Here is a 19,762-nt window from a genome sequence, read left to right on the forward strand (position 1 = left end):
ATTGTAACTGCTTTGCTTTTTGCTTTCATGGCCTCAGATACAGATGCAAAACCAGAGAGTGTCCTAAAATGTGTGGAAAAACTTCTGTTGACTTCTTTGATTTAAATTGGATCTTCAGTTACTGCATTTTGTTATTGACTTCTAAAGATTAATCACATGTGGTTTAGAGATTGTTCATGATAGGCTTTTTGACTGCATGAAAGTGATTTTTAGTTGCGAAGTAGTTTAAATTGTGCTGCAAAACCCTAAGTTCAATTTATGATATTTTTATGACCTTTCACAGATGACTTTTTGGATGTGGTAGACAGAGCAGTCAAAGTTGGTGTTAAAAAGGTAATTTCTTATAATAAAATTAATTTAACATTTTAAACTGCTTTCTAATACTTTGGTTTTTTTAGTGCTCCCCTGTTAAAACGAATGTTTCTGGAATTTGCAATGGAAAATGCAGTAACTTTCTTCAATAGGGTAAAGAAAAAGTGTTTTGTGTGGAGTGTTGTCTTTCATTTGCACCAATCAATAGATGCTGATTGTTTAAGTTCAGTGGTATCATGTGCCATATGTATGTGGAATTTGTTTTGTACAGTTTCAGAAAGATATTCTGCTCTGACCTACTGCAATCAACTCGTACGGATTTTTCCATGTTAGTTGTATTATAGGCAGCCACTCCTTTCTTCTTGTACCTGCTGCAGATCAAACCTCAAAAACTCTTATCCTTCAAATATTTCCATATGTAAAGGAAGTTGGTAACTGCAGAAGAGCTGGGAGTGCTCGTAGATTCTTATAGTTGAGACATCTGAATGTCTGCTAGTAAATACTTATGTGTATTAAAACAGTATCATTTATGCACAGGTTTGTAACTCGTAGCTTGAAATCGATATTTTCACCAGTGCACCTCTCTCATTTAGTTACAATAGTCCACCCTGCCTGTATCTCTCTCTTTAAACTGAATAAAAACAGTAATTAAAATAGAATAATGCATATTCTTGCAAACTGTTTTACTGTACGAATAAGGCTGGTGGATTAGAAATAAAGAAATGAACCCTCCTCTAGCAGAAGAGCAGGCATCTCAGAAGTTTGCTCAAAGACTCGTCTGAAAAGAGTGGGAATAAACAGGGAGACAAAAAAGAAAACTCTGGTGATGGAAAAGTGACCACACTGCAGCAAATACAGAATCATGGTCACTTGTACTGCATTTATATGTGCTATATAAGTATTATTTAATCCTTATACCACCCTCTGAAAGTATGTGGTAATTTTCCTATCGTATCATCAAAAACTAGATTAGCTCTATAGCTTTTTCAAGATGCCCAGTGGATTGAGAAGTGGAATTCAGGAGCTCCCTGTCCTTAGCTGTGTTTTCAGGCTTGCTGCTGACCTGTACGGTGGCAGAAGTCTGTTCCAGATTGTTTATGCTTGCCTAGAAGTTTAATTTCTTTATTTGAAAATATTTCTGTTTTCCCATACAGCTGCTGATTTATGGGATTTTTTGTGAAGTTTTGCCCTGTGCTGTATGTACACTGAACCAATTTCAGCTTAATTTATTTATCTGGTGGTACTGTTGGGATGTGTTCATCTGCAATGGAGCAGACTGCAGAAATATCTGACCTGGTGCTGACCAAGTCGGGTATATACCACGTGCAGGGATAAGAGCTGTCCAAAGGCAGTGTAGTCATGATTTATTAGAACCTAGGGTACAAACTCCTGCAAGTAGTGGTTCAAAAAACACTGTAAGCAACAATTCTGATGTAGTAACCTTTGATTTTAATGTAAACGTAAAAGATTGGAGCCAGAAATTCTTAAATTTGTAATCCCAGCTCTGATACAGACTCCTTTGTTGGTTTTTCTGCTTACTTATGTCTCATTTTGGATGTTTGGGAGCTTTTAGTTTCTCCACCTGCAAGACAGGGAGAACGTTCCTAAATATAATATCTTGAATGCAAATAAAGTTTCCTGAGTCATTGTCTAATGAAGTTAATACTGCTGCAAATACAAGTATTTTACTCATTTAATGGTTTACATTCTTAGCATAAATGATACTTGATAGAGAAAGAAATCAGGTTTTGTATTTATTAGCTCCTTAGAACTGTTGAGGTTTGTAACTGATTTGTGAAATTTTGTTAAATATACATTAGTAATTGTACTCTGATGTACTGTGTCTGGATTCTTCCTTAGAGCTGAGTGCTTTCTTAAACATTCTGTTTGATGTTCAGTGGGGATCATGCTTTGCTGACAGCGCTTTTCTTCTTCCAAGTTTTTGATTACAGGTGGGAGTCTACAAGACAGCAAAGATGCATTGCAGCTGGCCCAGACAAATGGTATTTTCACTTTAAACTTATGTTGTCAGTCAAAAATAAAACCTTCTACACTCCCAGAATTAAGAGTTCGAAAGAGCCTGCCCTTGGAGGTGTTTACAGAATCTCAGATTAAACTAAGAAATTATGTTTCAAAATGGGATGGATGCATTGGGTATGAGTTTCTGTGTGTTGATCTTTAGATACCTGGGGGTTGGAAGGAATCAGTCTTTCCTGTAACTTCTATTTCTATGTAAAAAATAGAAATTACGGCAAATTTTTGGAATAAAATACTGTTGCAATGTTCTCCTCTGGAAATAACATGGAATGCTTGTATGGTGTGGAATATGTGTTTCTTGGGTTTTTGTTTTTTTCTTACAACCTTCTGATACTGTCTTGCTGCAGACATGTTTTACAGCACAGTTGGCTGTCATCCTACCCGCTGTGGAGAATTTGAGCACAGTAGCCCTGAACAATATTTGTCTGAATTAAAAAATCTCATTGAAAAAAATAAGACAAAGGTGGTAGCAGTTGGAGAATGTGGCTTAGGTGAGTGTTCTCTTAGTAGGTCAGTATTTTTTTCTAGACATATATTAAAAAATCCTAAAACATTAAGTGGTTTTTTTATTTATTTTTATTTGTAGATTTTGATAGATTAGAGTTTTGCCCAAAGGACGCCCAACTCAAGTAAGAACCTTTTGATGACTGTAAGTTGACTTGTAGTAATTTACAGGAGTGTTTCTATCGTATGTTCTACTGTGTAGCACTTTGTCAGGTGTAGACCTGCAGTTTGCAGGGTTGGGTCTGAACTTTCTTGGCAGAAATGAGACTTTAAGGAAGATGCCTACATTCAAGTAGTGCTGTGTGCTGAATTTTGCTACCTGCCTCGTGGTGACTAAGCATGTCTTTTTCTGTAAAGTTGATGACAATTTTGGGGTTTCTGGGTGTGACAGATGTTCATTCTTGCTAATAGTCAAAAACTCTGAGAGACTCATGGGGATAAAAACGTAACTGTTGTGTGTGAAGGAAGAACTGGGTTGTTGAATGAAAGGCGGGGGAAATGAGCAGTGGAAAAAATGAGCTTTGTGAGGGAGGTGTTATCTGGGAGCACATAATTGAGAGCTGATCATAAAGGTAATCTCAGAAGCTGGAGAGATCTGTGTTCTGGAGTAATACATGCAGTAATGATACTGAAGGGAAAGAAGTTAGCACAGCCCCTAAAATCAGCTTGCATGCTTGTATTGAGAACTTCTGTCTACAGGGGGAACTGACTGAAAGATATAACTGATACATTCAGATAAGATGAGTGATTAATGAATTGCACTTGTAAATTACTGTTCTGAGTAAATTAGACACTGGGGGGCAGTGGTTAGTTGTGTTTTTCTCTAATTGCCACTTACTAGCAGTAGGTAGAGTTAATTTCTTCATAATGCTACTGTCATACAGTAAAATATTCAGCCAGTGGTCAGGTAGAATTTCCTGGTAGAATTCAGTGTACACAAGGTTCAGCAAAGCACACCTTGGAGCATAACCTGTTTCTTTCTGTGGCAAACTGAACCACTGATGAAGTATCGTGTTTCAAGATCCTTACTCCCTTAATGTTAGTGGGAGAAGAAAATAAGTGCATGATTTTCTTTGTCTCATGGACTGCAGCTGAAGACCTGTAGTGAAAGATTTCTAACCGGCTGCACTGAAATTGGGTTGGGAGGAAAGAGGTGACACAGTGGAACAGAAATTGCTTTTAAAGCAGTAGGTGAGTCCTTTCTAATTAAGGTTTATAATGACAAAGTCTTTATCTGAGCTACTTTTGTGAATCATATGAAATACATAATTCTGGTTTCTAAGAGATCTGTTGAGAGCCCATGCTGGAAATTGCAGTTGGAAGGAGGTGACTGATGAAGAAATAAAGAAAGACTCAAGGATGGATGCCTGCAGACACTGTGTTTGTAAATTCTGTATTTTATAAATGGACAGCTCTCCCTGCTGTCTGTCCTCTGTGTGTTCGTGAAACATGGTCAGGATTTTGGGGAGGGTTATTTCTGCTAAATGAAGGCTATGGAGTTGTAGACAGTCTGGCTTTTGTGACCTTTGCCGGACTGGATGACGTGTTCTTCAAATTAGTATTCATTGTACGCTTGATAAAATGAACTAAAAAAAAAGGAGGAAGACAAAGTGTGAGATGCATGAAGGCAGTTCTGTGGTTTTCAGCTGATCTGTAGTTCAGGTCTTGCAGCAGTCCCTAGGACAGCCGGCAAACAGCTCCAGAGTTACCCCATAAAAGAAGCGTGGCACTTTCACAGTAGGTCGCATCTGAGCGTGACCTCTGTTTAATCATTTTTTTTCTGGTTAGTTATGCTGTGTTCCCTTCTGGAAAGTTTTCACCTGTAAAAAAATGAACGTTACTTTTATCCTGTTCCTTGGATTGAAAATCTGAAAGATGAAATTCCTGTGTTGAAGCAAACGTAAGAACTTTTTTGACAGAATTTTTCTCCATTACAACTTTTTCAACCAAAAATGGTGATTTGAATGGTAGGTAGATGAAGGTACTGCCTTCATGTTATGACCAAGGTCACGTTATAAATGGACTGATAAGTGTACAGAAGTTTCACTTCTGCTGTACTACTGGAAGAAGGTTGTTCCTTAACCCCTTGTAAAGTTTGGTTTCCTACTGACTTGTTTCGTTACCATTCTGATCACTGTATACCTGGTGTCTTTGTGCTTTTCCAGGGTTTCTTTTTCCCTTCCCCACCCCCCTTTTCTTCCTCTGAGAAATTTCCTGTCCACCTCCCCTTTCTGTTTGACAGTGCAAGTAGCAGCATGTGCTTCATCGTTGTTAGGAGTGGAAGAAGCTTGAGTTGCCTTTCCATTTGTAGGGGCACTAAACTTTGTACTTTCAAGACCACTGCCCTTCTCAAAATCAGATTAAAATTGGCCAGTAGGTTACTTAGGGGGCTTACTTGCAGCTCTGTCTCTAAAACCTCATTCCCACAGGGAACAAGTTTTCTGTTTAAAAAAAACCCACACCAATAATCAAGCAATTGTAGCTATTTAACCACAAGAGCAACCATGAGTTGCAATTATATTTAATCAAACAAGCTAAACTAAGCACAATGTCTAGACTACAAAACAGATTCAAAGTAGGTGTAATTAGTTCTGAATTTTCATGTAGTTTTTAATGTTACAGCTGATTTCTGTTCCACCTGTTTTATCTCAAAGATCTGCACTGATAAACAGCGAAGGTAACTTTTATCAGAGAAATATCAACTTGTAATATACAGAAAATAGTGAAAGATTGCACAAAATTAGATTACCAGCTGCATTGTCTTTGTTTTAATTTTGTTATTATCCTTACTTATATGTTAGAAAAATGTAAATCAAACCAGTGTTTTGCTGCCACTTTCTTCTGATCGCCATGTGAATCACACAGAATGGCATGCAGATGCTTGAGTTGAAATGTTCCTGGTATCTGATGCTGGGGATCCCCCAGTGCCCTGGGCTGCTTTTAACAGCAACGCCTAAAAAATCCAGTATGTGCATACAGTCCCAGCCTCCTGGGACAGGCAGCGTTGTCCTCCTGCCGTGTCCAAATAATGTCATCTTGCCAATGACGTGGGGATACTGAGTCACCTACGTGCTGTTGGCCTTCTGCCATGATTAAGTTCCTCTACCGTGTTTCCTGAGCATTTGTAATTTGCATGCCTGGGCGTAGCGTGGCAGACAGAAGTGGTAAATGATAATGCTCTGGGGTCAGAACCAGCTGCCAGTGACAAATGATGGGTTAGTTCAGTGCTAATTCGTTTGCTTTGGAAGCTGTACTGGGGAAACTGGCTACCTTCCCTCTGCCCACATTTTGATGTCTCTTCATAGGATGGCTGCCTTCTGTTACCACTGCTTCACAGGGAATACTAGCAGTAGAAGGTAGGAGAGGGATAAAAATGAGTGAAAAGGAAAGGATGCAGGTATACGAAGGAGAGGAAAGAAGACAGTGGAAGACACTGAAAGAGTGAAGACGACAGGCAGAATGGGGCTGAAGATGCCTAATAATTGCTATTTGCTCCACTCCAAGAGAAGACAGACTGACCTTCAGGGAAGAGCAGACAAAAAGTCAGGATTGTTACTTGACAAATGTCACAGCTCCGATGCAGTTTTGGTGATTCAAGCATGTAGGTGTCTGTGCAGTGTTCCCTCGCCTGCCCCCACAGCGTTTACAAGGGCTTCTTGAAGTAGTGGTCTCCGTGTGATCCACACTCCTATTCCTGAGGTGTTGGAACTTTGGGGAAGGAACAATCAGTTCCTCTTTCATTAAAAATAAATAAAGGAAACCAAACTCCAGCACCCACACTGCACAGGAGTACATGTTTAGCATACGTATGGGTGTATTCTTCCAGTACTGATGTTGGCCACTTATCTGTCCTCCAGCATAGATCACTCCTATGTGAATACACCCTTGGAAAGAGTCCCTTTTAAATCCTTGCACAAATAAGAGCTTTTGCATGACAAATCCATTAATTCTGTCTTTAGTTCTGGAGGACAAAAACATAAAAGCACTGGAAAAAACTCTTCTACTGTCTTTATTTGCTCTTACACTGAGTTTTTGTTTAAAAAATAATTTTATTTTACAGATATTTTGAAAAGCAGTTTGACCTGTCAGAACAAACACAACTGCCCATGTTTCTTCACTGCAGAAACTCCCATGCTGAATTTTTAGGTGGGTTTTGTTTCAGAATTTCATATTCAGAGCCAGTTCTGAATATGAAAAATCTGTAAACCTGAGTCTTTCACCTTTGTCTGTTACAGCATTATTTAAAGTTTTATTTATTTCATTTCATAGACATAATGAGAAGAAACCGAGACAGATTTGTGGGAGGGGTGGTAAGTACAGACTTCTGTGTTGCATTCATTTTTACATGTGTGTGAATATTATTGCTTAACATGCAACTTGTTGTTTGTCATGGAATCTGGGTAGGATTTCTCTTACATGATTTAAGTTCTTATTAATTAATAAGTGTCTTTCAGTCCCTTCTAGTATTTTTTTATTGCCTATTCAACAGTTTTTTTGCAAAGTAAGAAGATAGGCTGAGAAAAAGCTCTGCAGCTGACATGAGAGCTTTTCTTGGCCTGGCAGAAGGACAGTTTAAGTACCTTATAGTTGACATTGGCCTTTTCCCAATTCTTCATTGTCTGAACTGCAGTGCATTCAGACCACAGATAATTTAGATGTGTGTTCCCAGCGGAAGCCCTAACCTCAAACATTTGCTTCTGACGTTAGCCTTCATTTTCCTATTAGATCCAGATGTAACTTTTGATGGCTTTATTTCTTTAGATACTCAGATCATGTATTTTAATTCAAAAGCATAACAGGAAAACCTTGGGATGACATTATTAAGGAAGTCCAGCAACGTTCTTTCAGGTTTCCATTGTGGCAGTGTTTCCCAAATAGACTGTCTCTCCCATTCCTGTAGACTAAAATGCGGGGAGAACCGGATAGGCCTATTCTACGCACACTGATCACTCATAAAATGTGGTAACCACTTTTATCGCAGTATTCGAGGGACTTCAGCCTGAAATTTGGCCAAATTCAGAATCATCTGAGCCACGTCCCATCTTTCTTTGTATTGATGTGTAATGCATACTATCAGAGGTATTTATGACACAAATAAAAACTAGTATGTATTTTTAAATTGAGTTTTAAATGTAGTACATATATTTGTATATATGCGTGTATCTATATTTATATATGTTCCAGGTACATTCTTTTGATGGCACAAAGGAAGAAGCAGCAGCTATATTAGATTTGAACCTTTACATTGGAATAAATGGCTGGTAAGTTCTTTACAAGAAATAAAACTATTTTTAAATATCAGCTGTAGTGAACTCATTGCTTCTTTTAAACAATGAGGTCAAGTTTTCAAAGCTCCCTAGACTCTTCATCATCTGACAGATTTAGAGTTGCACTCATTATTAGCCATAAAAAGTTCTTAACTCGTAGCTCAGCCAGTTAATCTGTCTTAGGTCCATTCTACAACCCTCACATTAATCCTGGTTTGTAAATAAATAAGGTTGTTGAATGTGGAAGTGGTCCTTCTGAGAAGTGTTTAAAAAATAGCGTAATTGTAAGCGTCCATGTCGGATGCAGGAGTAATGCAAGTGTAACCTGAGCAGCCATAGCTCCTGGTCACTCTGTCTGGATTCTCAGCAGCCACCTGGCCAAAAGCCACCCAGCAGCGCTGGGTCAGCTGCACGGGCTGCTGAGGCCAGGCTAGCGTGGGCAGTGGGGTTCTGCATGCTGCTAGGATGAGGCTGCTTCACTGCCCAAATTTGCCATTTTCTGCAAAGTTTGAATTTACAGGCAGCATTTTTAAAAATGAAGCAAACTGTATTCACTAGCAAAATTATTTAGGAAGCTGCCTTTGCTGCAAAACATAGCAAGAGGCAAAGTAATTACTTTTATACAATCTTTGTTTTTTAATCAAACTCTGATTTTCTAGTTCATTGAAAACAGAAGCCAACTTGGAAACACTGAAATCAATTCCTAGTGAACGATTAATGATAGAGACTGGTAAGATTTTTATATTTTGGTCAGTTTGTGACTTAGACTCTATTAGGCAATGAGATACGCTTATATAGCAGTGATGACGCAGAATCAAGACCTAAGGAATTTGGAACAGAAAAAGGACTGGCTGTTTCTTCGCTTTAAAAAGCAATTTATGGGCTCCAGAAATCCTCCTTTTCAGCCTTCTGCTGGAGGAATAAGCTGCTGTGTCAGTTCCTGGGGAACTTCCAGGGGAAGATGAAAAGGACAAATTGACAAGCCCAGATTTTTCAACGTATCTAAGTGGCAAAAATCCTGCATCAACGTCTTTTAAAATCCAGCCAGCTGGAGGTCTGCCAGACACAGGGCAGTGGCTGTCATCCTGCCACTGGTAGCAGTGACGGCATTTGGAAACAACAGCTCCTGAAATGGAGTGAGGTGGAAGAATGCTTCAGTTCCTCTCTTGGCCTAATGAGCAGTGACTTTCATTGGCTAGGGATGCCTCTTTTTTTTGGTTAATGTTTATTTCAGTTGTCAATAACTGGAATTTGTAAATACAGTATTTATTTTCTGAATCTGAGAAAGGAAACCCACAAACTGCCTAAATCCTTAAATTTATTTACGCATGAAGTACAGACCTGTTAAACTATGCAGGAAGTTACTGTGCAATACGTGCAGTGTGTCTGGCTGCCTTTATCATGTTGGAGGAAATAAGTGTTACGTACTATTACTGCTAGTGTAAAATCTTGAACATAACAGTGTAAAAATCCAAAGATTGCGAAGATGTTTAATTGCCCATGTCTCTTAAATTCCATTTTGAATTGGAAGTCACTGCTAGAAAGAGACTGCAATAACTTTTAGTCAACTTCTTCCACAGATGAACCATCTCATGCTATTATCAAGTGATTGCATACTTTTAATTACTTTTTTTCCCAAATGAAACTAGATGCGCCTTGGTGTGGAGTGAAAAATACTCATGCTGGATCAAAATATGTTAAAACTACATTTCCTACAAAAAAGAAATGGGAAATAGGGCACTGCTTGAAGGACAGAAATGAACCCTGCCATATAATGTAAGTGTACTACAGTAGTAGTATTTAAAATACCTCAAATCTCACAGGGAAAAGCAAAAAAACCAACAGTTCACTGGCAATGTGGTATATGGAAATGAATTCTAAATTTACTGAAACTTGTGCAAGGTATTGCTTTATAGGCTGTGGAAAAAATGAAGTCTTAATTTTCCCATTTCAGCAACTCTGGATGCAAAAAGCTCCCGGAAAGCGAAACCACTATTATCTTTTCACTTGCTACATTGGAGAAGGGACTAAAACCCATAAAGCAGCCTGACTGGAATTGATTTCACTTGGTAGTTGTTGCAGTTATTTTTAAAGCTGATCCAGTGCTGGAGCTGTGCAGTCCTCAGCAGAGCGGGCAGCACTGAGACACCGGGTAGTGCCTGTGCCTGTGTTGGTATCACAGCACCTGTAACGTGAACTGCCATCACACGACTTTGGTTAGGGTCACCTCTTCATTCTGCTACTGTGCCTAAAGAAAATTAAAGTTTCACAGAACAATGATCCTATGAAGTTTAGATCTGAAGAACAGCAGCCAACATAGGGAATAGCGAAAGCAAGCTCCAGGGGCTCACGGACAGAGGTAGAAAGTACAGAAACGGTTTTCTGCCACCTTTTCACGCACTTCCTTGCAGAGGTGTGAAAAGCAGGGAAACATATCATTGTTTTAGTGAACATGCTTAGCTATTTCCATTAAATAGCATGGATAAAATGATTAAATGCCTGCATTTTCACAACTGTTACGGAAGTCTGGTTGGTGAGTTAGGTCAGTCATCTTCTCATTACCAGGTCCCTGACAAGAAAAAGGGATTTGGGAAGGCTGCTTCTTGCAGTCAGATGTGAATATATTTTCAGCAGATAAAGCTCACAGCTGCACCTGTCTAGGTGCAAAGCCCAGTTACTGAATCAAGTGGGATTTTTTTTATTTTTTTTGCTGTGAAGTCTGTCTGTTTTGCTATGAAAAGCTTTGCAAATTACCTGTTCGGAACTAATACCGCTCAGGACGGGACTAAGAAATTCAGCAAGGTGTCTAGATGAGTACAGAAGGGCTCTTTCAATATTTTAAGACTTTCTAGGATCAGTCTGTGTTTTTTTGGAGTAGATGAAGAGACCTCTCAGCAAAAGTGGAGGACCTCTACTCTTGCTGAATAAGGCCATTTCAGCAAGCCTGTGGGTGTTAACAACCCCGTGTCTTTGTCAGCTGCCCAAGTTGTAACTTACAGAAGTACTTCAGAGACCCCAGAACTGAAAATGCAGGGACTCTGTCCTAGAGCAGTACCCAAATGCTGTACTTTGGGTTTTGCTTTCTTTTCTAAAAGAAAATCTTGTTTAGTTTGACCTGGTTTCAAAATTACTGTCCCTTTAACATTAATTATAACCTGTACTAATTGTAGCTTAGTAACTTGAGGACCTCAGACCTTAGGAAAGGTGAAGTATGTTAACTGAGTGTTGGTGTTTTGTGACTTCTAAAGTAGCAAGATCTGGTGTGAGGAGAAAGTTAGCCTCAGGCCACAAAGTATATTTAAAGTTTGGGGTACGGATGCTGTTTTATATAGCTCAAGTTGGCAGGAGTTCTCCACTTGTCTTTTTTCAGGGGCGCTGGACACCTTTCCATTTTGATGGGGATATTATTTCCCACTTTATTTTCATAACTGCACTGCTCCCCTTGGAAGCTATTTTTAATTTTATTTTAGCCACAAGAGGTTTTTTTTCCTCATTCAGCGATTTCCTATACACAGTGCTACTGTAACAGGTAGCATCCTACTGCATCCCAGTCGGAACAGATACATCAACCCTACCAAGACTCTTCAAGGGTGAAATGCTTTGGCATTTGTTACTTATTTCTGTGTAGGCCTGATCTCGCCCCATCTCAAACATCCACTTAAATCAAGAAACCGGCTGCAAAGCCCAGGAGTGGTCATAGTATGGGATAATTCTGCTTCTAGGAAAATATTTGCATTCCAGTATTTAAGAAGAGCAACCATTTCTACTGTCTTCCTCAAAAAGAAGTTTAGCTATTGCTAAGTTGAGGCAAGATCCAAAAACCAAAACCACCAAACCCTACCACCAAGCTTGAGATTCTTACTCTTCACCATGAAGTTTCTTTCTACTAGAAAAAAATGGAAGTATGAGGTGTCTTAGGAACATACAAAATCAAGGAAGTAACTACAGAGAAAAGACTGCAGCTTGGTTTTCTGTAACTTAGCATTAATGTTACCTGTTTTATTCTGCCCCCTTCTCCTGGCTTGTATCAAGGCTGTGGGCCTGTTAATGTTGCACATTTAACAATTACTGCAAACGTCTGAATGCATTAATTGTGATCTAGAGAACAGGGAAGCAGGAATAAGTTACTTTGGCAGCTCTGCTCTCAGATAAGGCTGTATCTGGAATTTAAGCTTTGCCATTGACCAGTTTATTCATCGTGCGGCTTTGGCCTTGAAATGCTAACAGAATTCAGTCTAAAAAATGAAGACCATTGATAAAGACACCCACAAAATGACACTTTCTTTGAACCAGAAAGCTGTTTAATTACCTCCAAACAAGAGTCAAAGACCAAAGATGAATCTGTACCAGTGAGCAACCAGTGTTCATGGCCGTTAGTGGCTTAAAAGTGAAGCTACTTGCCCTGTGGCTCTCAGCATAGCTTTTTATTCCAGGTTAATCTTAGTGGCTTGTACAGACACATGCAGCAGTCTGAAGTATGTTCTGAGTTTCAGAATCTTCTAATACCAATCTTTCTTTTTTAGCCAAATACTGGAAATAATGGCAGCAGTAAGAGAAGATGACCCACTCGAGCTGGCCAATACTCTATATAACAACACTATTAAAGTCTTCTTTCCAAATATATAAAGTTGTTTTTCTTACATTCATTCAGCATAACTTTAGTAAATATACTGCAAAAACTTTAAAATTATCGTATCTGCAAGTTCTTATCAATGGAAGCCAGTATGTAGTGCTTTTTTTTTTATGGTACAAGATTAAAGCTGCTTTTGAAAAGGCGATCTGCATCTGTGCAGTTTCTCAGCCCTATTTCCCTTGATCAAGATTCAGGATGGATTTCAAGGATAGCCCAAGCTGGCAACTTCTGTTAATACCTGGATGCATTACAGGATGAATGCCCAGCTGCTGAGTTCACGTGTAGAGCACATCCAGCTCCAACCAACATTCAGCTCAAGGGCATGCTTTACTACTTCACCAGAAAGCACAGCAGTTTCATCTTTTGTTCCACATCTCAACTGACATTAAGTCTACCAACCTGAATTTTTATTTAGTTTTTAAGCAATAAAGCTCTGCTTATTCTGAATTTGTAAGTAAAGCTGCTTTGGTTCAGGCTTTTAATTTCTGATTTGACCCGCTGAACAGTCTGTTTTCACCAGTATTTTTCATTTGCATCCAGAACTCATTGATTGGGGATTACTGGTATACAGTCTTTGGCACAGCATTATCACATCATCAATTAAAGAGTGTTTTTTCCAACCATCTTAAAAACATGTGAAAACATTTTATTCCATGTACAATAATGTACATAATTTTAAGGTGGTCATGAAAGAGACCAGCAAAAATTAGAGGTATATTTACAGTAGCACACACCACAGTAAACAACCACCATTCACAGACTCAACATTGAGATACTGCTGTTGTGCTTAAGTACAATAACTACAAAGTGATACTTTTATTCTGCTGAAGTCAATCTTAAATACCTTACGGCTTAGTAAAGGACATCTTAATCACCGACAGGGTTAGAGTCAGCATTAAGAGTCTCATTCAAGTGCTGTGCCACACAGTCGTCTTCCTCATCACTATCAGAACTGTCATTATCTTCATTCAGTTCATTTTCAGCATCAGCAGCTTCTTCTGCAGCTTGTACAGGGTTTTCATTTGGTGCCACAAACCCATTGTTGTTAGAGACGTTGGCATTTTCCTTGTCCTCAATATACACTTTCTGATGGCACATCGGGCAAGTGTCCTGAATGTACAGCCACTTTCGCAGACAAAGTGCATGAAAGTAATGGTTGCATGGAGTAATACGAGCAGAGGTGGTGAACTCATGGTAGCAGATTGCACAGACATCATCAATTTCTCGTAACCGACTTCCTTTTACCTCTGGAAGCGAGTTTATTTTCTTAACAGCAGTCCGGCGATTTATAAAAGTCTTCCAGCCGTTCTTTGCTTGCAAGTAGATGTTGAAGTACGCGTGGAGACACATCATGCAAGCACGAATCTTGCTTCCCGATTCAAAAACCATTGTGTAAGCTCCGTTTCCAAACATTATTACTCCAAATATAAACTCAATAATATTGCCAGTTGAGCGAACATAATAGACATAGTCATCAAGTTTTTCCCATAGCACATTATAGTAACCGTCAATCATAAACAATATATAAACAGTGATAGAAACTATTACTTTTAGGCAGAGCTCTACACAGAATGCCGTAACTGCGAAAAGCCACGTATTTAGTGCATAGTGGTGCCAGAGGATGTAACTGAGCAGCACTGGAAGGATGAAAAGGCAAGCGGAAACGAACAGTACAGGGAAGTGTCTGCGAAACGATGACACATGGGAGGCACTAAGAGACATCAGCACGGGGTCTGTCATTCCATGGATAAAATGCAGGACTGCTGTCAACAAAAGGCACATGTTTCGACTCAGGCGAACTAAGCGTTCTTCTGGTTTCAGTCCACTTAAACCAGTCTGCAGAGCCAAAATGAAAAACAAGACGGGCGCTACAAAACCAAGCCTTTTGTCGTCCTCATCTGTTGATCCGATGAAGGCCAAGATGCCAAGTCCCAGGTAATGCGCTATCGAGGAAATGACGGCACTCATGCCTAGCACAGTTAGGGTCGAGTCACAGCCGCTTATGATCAGGCTGCAGATCAGCTCCCAGCAGTTATCCCACGATATCAAGAAGGATTTTTCTTCTGTATTAGTTTCAGCCATCTTTACAACGTATGTTAATACCACAGCTTGCGCTGTAAGTCTCGTAAGCCAGAAGACACGCAGTACAGCTGGAAACCGAATCCTTTTCCACGTATCTTCCATCAAAAGCTGTAATCCATAAATGCGATACATGTGCCTCACCAGCAGATAAACATATCGTACCGAATAATAGAACCATTTAATTTTCATAACTAAAATGGCTGTGGTGTTCAGTGTCAGAACTAGGCCTGAAAGAAAAACTAGTATCTGCCGGACGTTTAGAGGTAATTCAACAACCAAGCCAATCACAGGAATCAGTATATCCAGGATGATGAGTTGAGAGTACACAGACTGCACGTTCAGCAACGTAACGTAGCCGATTCCAAAGATGAGCTGAAGGATGGAAAGCGCCATCCATAGTGAAGGTCCTTTATGAGGGAAGATCTGAATTCCGAATGCAGCTGTGTAGTAGGCACTGTGGAAGTTTATGTGCAAAGAAGCGTAGTAATTCACCAACACTGAAGTCGCAGCCAGCAGAAATGCCGAAGCAATCATATAGAACTTGAAAAGTGCTCGCTGTTGTAAGACCAGAACAACACTGGATACAAAGACACCTGGAAACAGATGGAAACCATTTAGTTGTTAGCAGAAATTCAACAACAGATTTTAACCTATGCAGCTCTGGAGCTGCATTTATTTAATCTATCACTTCCCCGTTAGTCACTCATAACCTTTACGTTACCGGTGATGCCCTTGGCAGAGAACAGAAGATGACTTAATCTCTGCATGTACTGCATCTGTGCACTGCAGCTGCAATGAAAAGCCAATGCAGCATTAAGTCCCAATTACTGTAAAGCTCATCTGCAGTCCCAGACTGGAGCAGTGACAATTCCCAGCCTTTCAGCCTGAGTCTTGAAACCAAAGGGCAGACAAGTCCTAAAAGCAGAAAAGAATTACCAGATAGAGCCTTCATAGGCCAAAGATAGTAAATTTTACTCTTGAGCAAAGCACTCAAATACAGATGTCCAAGCTGAAGTACTGAAGATAACAGTTGGCAACAGTCGGGTTTAGCTAAACCTTTTAATAGGAAAATACTGAAAAACTGTTGTGGTTTAGAGAAGAGGAGGGCACTTTTCTTCCTGTTCTTCAAATACAGTTTTGCCTTCATTTCAGATAAGGCAACCTGAAACACAAGTCTCATGGAGGAGACCTTTAGTGGTTTTACACTTTTGTACACAGAATCCAAAACTGCTCTAGTCACCTCCATGCTAATGCCAGCGTGAACCTGTGTCTTACTTGTCAGAAGTCAGATTTAGATCCTGCCATTCCTGTTCGCTAACCTTTCCCTCATAGTGACCACGAGCACATCTTGACCATGACTGGAAAGTCCGCACCTTCCTATGAGAAATCCAGTATTACAGAAACCCTACCATTGCATCTGCAGTACCTTGGCACAACATCGATGTCCTTGCAGTAAACTTCTGTAGCACAGCTTATGAACTTCATCAGCGTACTACATAGGTAAGAACTCTTCCCTGACAGATGTTAAATTAAATGGAACTTATCACTAGATTCCCTTCCTTAAACATTTTTTTCCTTCAGGAAAAGCACTGCTTTTGTTTTGGGCTTCTCAATCAGCTTCCAGTCTGCAACTGCTTTCTCATCCAAACCAGTTTGGAGAGATTTCTATCTTTACAACTTCCATTTGATTGTAAATTGCTTTCAATCTCTGCACTAAAACTAATGAAATCACAAGTAATCCTCTTTCAAGTGCAAGATAGCATCAGTCTTTTCAGACAATTGTATTTTGGATTGTTCCAAATCCTCCATAATAATCAAGTGTTTACAAAAAGTAAGTATTTTAAGCCACGGTATCTTGATCATAGAAATAAAAAACTTTGCTAAGAACCAGCATTTGATTCCAACTGTAGTGCTGCCAGCTGCTTGTATTAAAAAGCAGCCACAACACAAAAACAAACAAACAAGAAACCAACAAACCCCCAAAAACCCACCCTGGAGGACTGAATAAGAAGGGGGCAGGTCAACATGCATCAACAGCAAAAGGCAGACTACAAACAAGTTCTTAATGCAGTCTAAGAGTATTCTTTGCCAGCAGCATTGGTGGATGTAAAAAAATTCTCCTTAATTAATCATTAACCTGGTAACCTTGTGAAGTTGACTGAGGAAAAGCCCCCATCGGTTTTCAAAGTGCCTTACATTGTAGCTCAGTTTTCCATGAAAAGCTGAATACTTGTTACGTACAGCACTTTAAAATAATAAAAAAAAGATTTACAGTTTCATTTGCTTTTCATGTGTACCACTATAAACGCCTTTGTGAAAGCTAACACTGCTGACAAGTTTGTCTTTTCTCAGAAATCACAGAAAAGGCTCAAATGCCTGTGACAGGCTCATTATTTACATCGTTCTGATCATCTGAGCCAAACAAGATGCGTACAGCACTAAGCAGGCTGCTCTGAAACATGGCTGTTAAAAAAAACCCACTGTTTTCCTTCCTTGCCATCACAGTAACAGGCCTGTGTTTAGGTATCAAGGGTCAGCCTAAAACACTTTCTACGCCATCCCTAAGACCAGTACTACAGCCAGGCAACAGGAAAGCCAGAGCTGGTTCCTGTAGAGGGGACTCACAAAAGGTAAGGATTTCTCTGTCAGCACGAGCGTGGAAAAGACCCACCCAAAGGAACCTCAAAAGAGGTAACTGTAACCTGGGATGGGGAGGTGTGTGCTCCTCTCCACAACTCCATTTATGTCATTCAGTCCATCTTGCTGTGACAAGACTTGTCCCTGCCCTGCAAAGCGTTTGCCAAACAGGCAATCTTTGCCCATTTTCTCTCTGATACAAAATGCTGCAGTTCCTCCTTTGGTAAGACTTGTCTCATGTTTCTATATATACTGCTGCTCATCTCTGCTGTTCCCATCTATGCCAACCCATCACCAACTGTCTCCAGTACAGCCTCCAAGCACAGCATTTCATCAAACCACATGCATATACTTTTAAAATCCTTTCTTGTGTCACAATTTTGTGTGTCTCTTTTTCCTTCTAACTCCTGCAATTTGTCAGTACCTTTATAGTAGCACGTGACCTAGGATTTGACTTTCAGTCAGCTGCAGAGTTCTGCTACCTTTACACATGAGTATTTTAATCACATGGAACTGCCAAATTAAAGAAAGGATAATAAAAAAAGATTCAAGAAAAACTGCACTCCAGCTGTAGAACTTGTGTGCGGTGCAGAACTCTGCACCTGTATAGAAAATAAGTGCTGGGAGAATCAGACTGAGAAATCCTGCAGTAAATCTTTTTAAAAGCCATACAGATCTGTCAGCATTCTTGAAGAGCTGTGCTCTCAGACTATTTCAGAGCTGTTCACCATGACCCCTGAAAGCTATCAGCTCTCCAGAGCTACAGTCTTTGTATCTACAGGACGAGCTCCGTGTTTATCCCATGCTAAATAGTATTGTGCTACAGGAAAAATTTGGATCAGTCTTTCAGAGCCTGCAAACGGTAACTAAAAGGGCAACTTCCTCACTATTTAAATGCAAAATGAGCCAAAATAATTATTTTGGTTTATCCTAACAATAGCAAACACCCAACCCTGTGATCCTTAAATTCAAATGAGGAAAAAATAGATGCAAAAGCGCTCTGTTGTGTGAACCACAAGGAAGGTCTTTAACATCTTTCAGTGGTTGCATTTTGATTTTTTTTTTCCATTTTGGAAAGCCATGAACCACACACCACTTGTCTCAAAGTACAAGATAAGTCTCTCGGCATACACTGTTCCTAAAGGTCTTTTGTAAGAGGGAGGGGGGGACTACCCTCTTCTTCCCTCAAACCCTTCCAGAAAAGTGACCATATAAATATAATCCTGAAAAGCACCTTAGTCTGTTAATCCCGGTATCACACACTTTAGAGAGCTCATCCAATAACACATCCACCCATCGCATTTATGTGGGATTAATTTCAAGGCACTTCCTACAGTGTCTGGCTCATACGACAGAGGACTCCTGAAGTTCTGCTGGTGAGGCTCTGCAGTGGCACTTTTAAAACAAAGGAACTGTCAGTAGAAAGTGCTATTTGTGATTCCCAAAGGGTGGAACACAGGGTCAAGAGAACGAGAAGTAGGGAGGCAGAACCCCTCCTCCCGTCCCAGGTACCAGCTGCAAGGCCAGGCCCTCCTCACCTCACTTTTCCAGCACCAACTTCCCCAGGCGCCCTTTGCCAAAGGAGAAACAGCACAAATAAAGTATTACCTGGTTTGTGTTGTTACTTTCTCTTGGCTCCCCTGCCACCTGCTGTCTTGCTACAGGTTACCCTTTGCTCCTCAACTTCTGCAGTGCTCTCACCACTACACCTCTCACTCTGAACCCTTCCCTTTAACCACTCTTCACAGCTTCCTACCCCAACAGCCATACCACCTATTTCCTATTTTTTTTCTAGTATACACATCAAACAAAACACAAGGTCAACATGGCACAGGTCTGCAAAAGCTTTCTGTTGTGTTTTGGATTCTCCTTTCCTTCCCGCTCCGGCTTCCCAGCTCCAAGATGCTATTCGCAACGCAGCATCACCCGTACAGCAGTCAGCAGAACAGGCTGCAGCCCAGCCCTGGCTACGGGAGAACCCAACGTTACAAGTAATGCTGAAAATAGTTCCAGCCAGCTACACCACTCATTTTCAACCTTCATCCCAGGGAAGAAAAAAACCCTAAAAATAACCAACAGCGAGTTTCAAGAGACTTCTCTTTCATTTAGGAACCAAATCTCCGGCATTTCTGCTATTTCTAAAATAAGGATTTAACGGTGGATTTCAGGAAGACATCAACGCTACCCAAAGTGCTTTTTAAAAAGCCATCATCTATAGCCACGAAGTCACACGTTTTCCGCCGAGGAGGGGGCTCACGGCCCCGCGCACATGGCGGCCACCGCCCCGCCC

General features: G+C 40.2%; 2 protein-coding genes across 2 annotated transcripts in view; one reads left to right on the forward strand and one right to left on the reverse strand.

Annotated features, from left to right (window-relative positions):
- The window catches only part of TATDN1 (TatD DNase domain containing 1), a 13,298-nt gene extending 400 nt beyond the window's left edge, over positions 1-12,898 (forward strand). The window contains exons 2-11 of the mRNA XM_010187179.1: positions 284-333; positions 2,252-2,315; positions 2,697-2,840; positions 2,936-2,978; positions 6,914-6,999; positions 7,123-7,163; positions 8,038-8,114; positions 8,780-8,850; positions 9,770-9,896; positions 12,644-12,898. Coding sequence (XP_010185481.1) covers positions 284-333; positions 2,252-2,315; positions 2,697-2,840; positions 2,936-2,978; positions 6,914-6,999; positions 7,123-7,163; positions 8,038-8,114; positions 8,780-8,850; positions 9,770-9,896; positions 12,644-12,746 — 806 coding nt within the window. The 3' untranslated portion in view covers positions 12,747-12,898. The remainder of the gene's footprint in view (positions 1-283; positions 334-2,251; positions 2,316-2,696; positions 2,841-2,935; positions 2,979-6,913; positions 7,000-7,122; positions 7,164-8,037; positions 8,115-8,779; positions 8,851-9,769; positions 9,897-12,643) is intronic.
- A 484-nt stretch (positions 12,899-13,382) lies between these two features.
- Positions 13,383-16,320, reverse strand: RNF139 (ring finger protein 139). Its single transcript, XM_010187180.1, has 3 exons — positions 16,262-16,320; positions 15,557-15,624; positions 13,383-15,428 (listed from the first exon to the last, which is right to left on the reverse strand). Exons 1-3 carry the CDS (start codon positions 16,318-16,320, stop codon positions 13,621-13,623), a joined length of 1,935 nt encoding a protein of 644 aa, XP_010185482.1. The 3' UTR covers positions 13,383-13,620.
- Between the last annotated feature and the right edge of the window lie 3,442 nt (positions 16,321-19,762).

The sequence above is a fragment of the Mesitornis unicolor genome, unplaced genomic scaffold (genome assembly GCF_000695765.1).
Source record: "Mesitornis unicolor isolate BGI_N332 unplaced genomic scaffold, ASM69576v1 scaffold53766, whole genome shotgun sequence".
NCBI classification, from domain to species: Eukaryota; Metazoa; Chordata; class Aves; order Mesitornithiformes; family Mesitornithidae; genus Mesitornis; species Mesitornis unicolor.

Excerpts from the sequence above, each read along its gene's own strand:
- RNF139 (XM_010187180.1), bottom strand. The coding sequence starts at position 16,320 with ATGAAGTTCATAAGCTGTGCTACAGAAGTTTACTGCAAGGACATCGAT. Across the intron at positions 15,625-16,261 it reads GACATCGATGTTGTGCCAAG|CTGCAGTGCACAGATGCAGT; the intron begins GTACTGCAGATG and ends TTTTCATTGCAG. Across the intron at positions 15,429-15,556 it reads CTCTGCCAAGGGCATCACCG|GTGTCTTTGTATCCAGTGTT; the intron begins GTAACGTAAAGG and ends ATCTGTTTCCAG.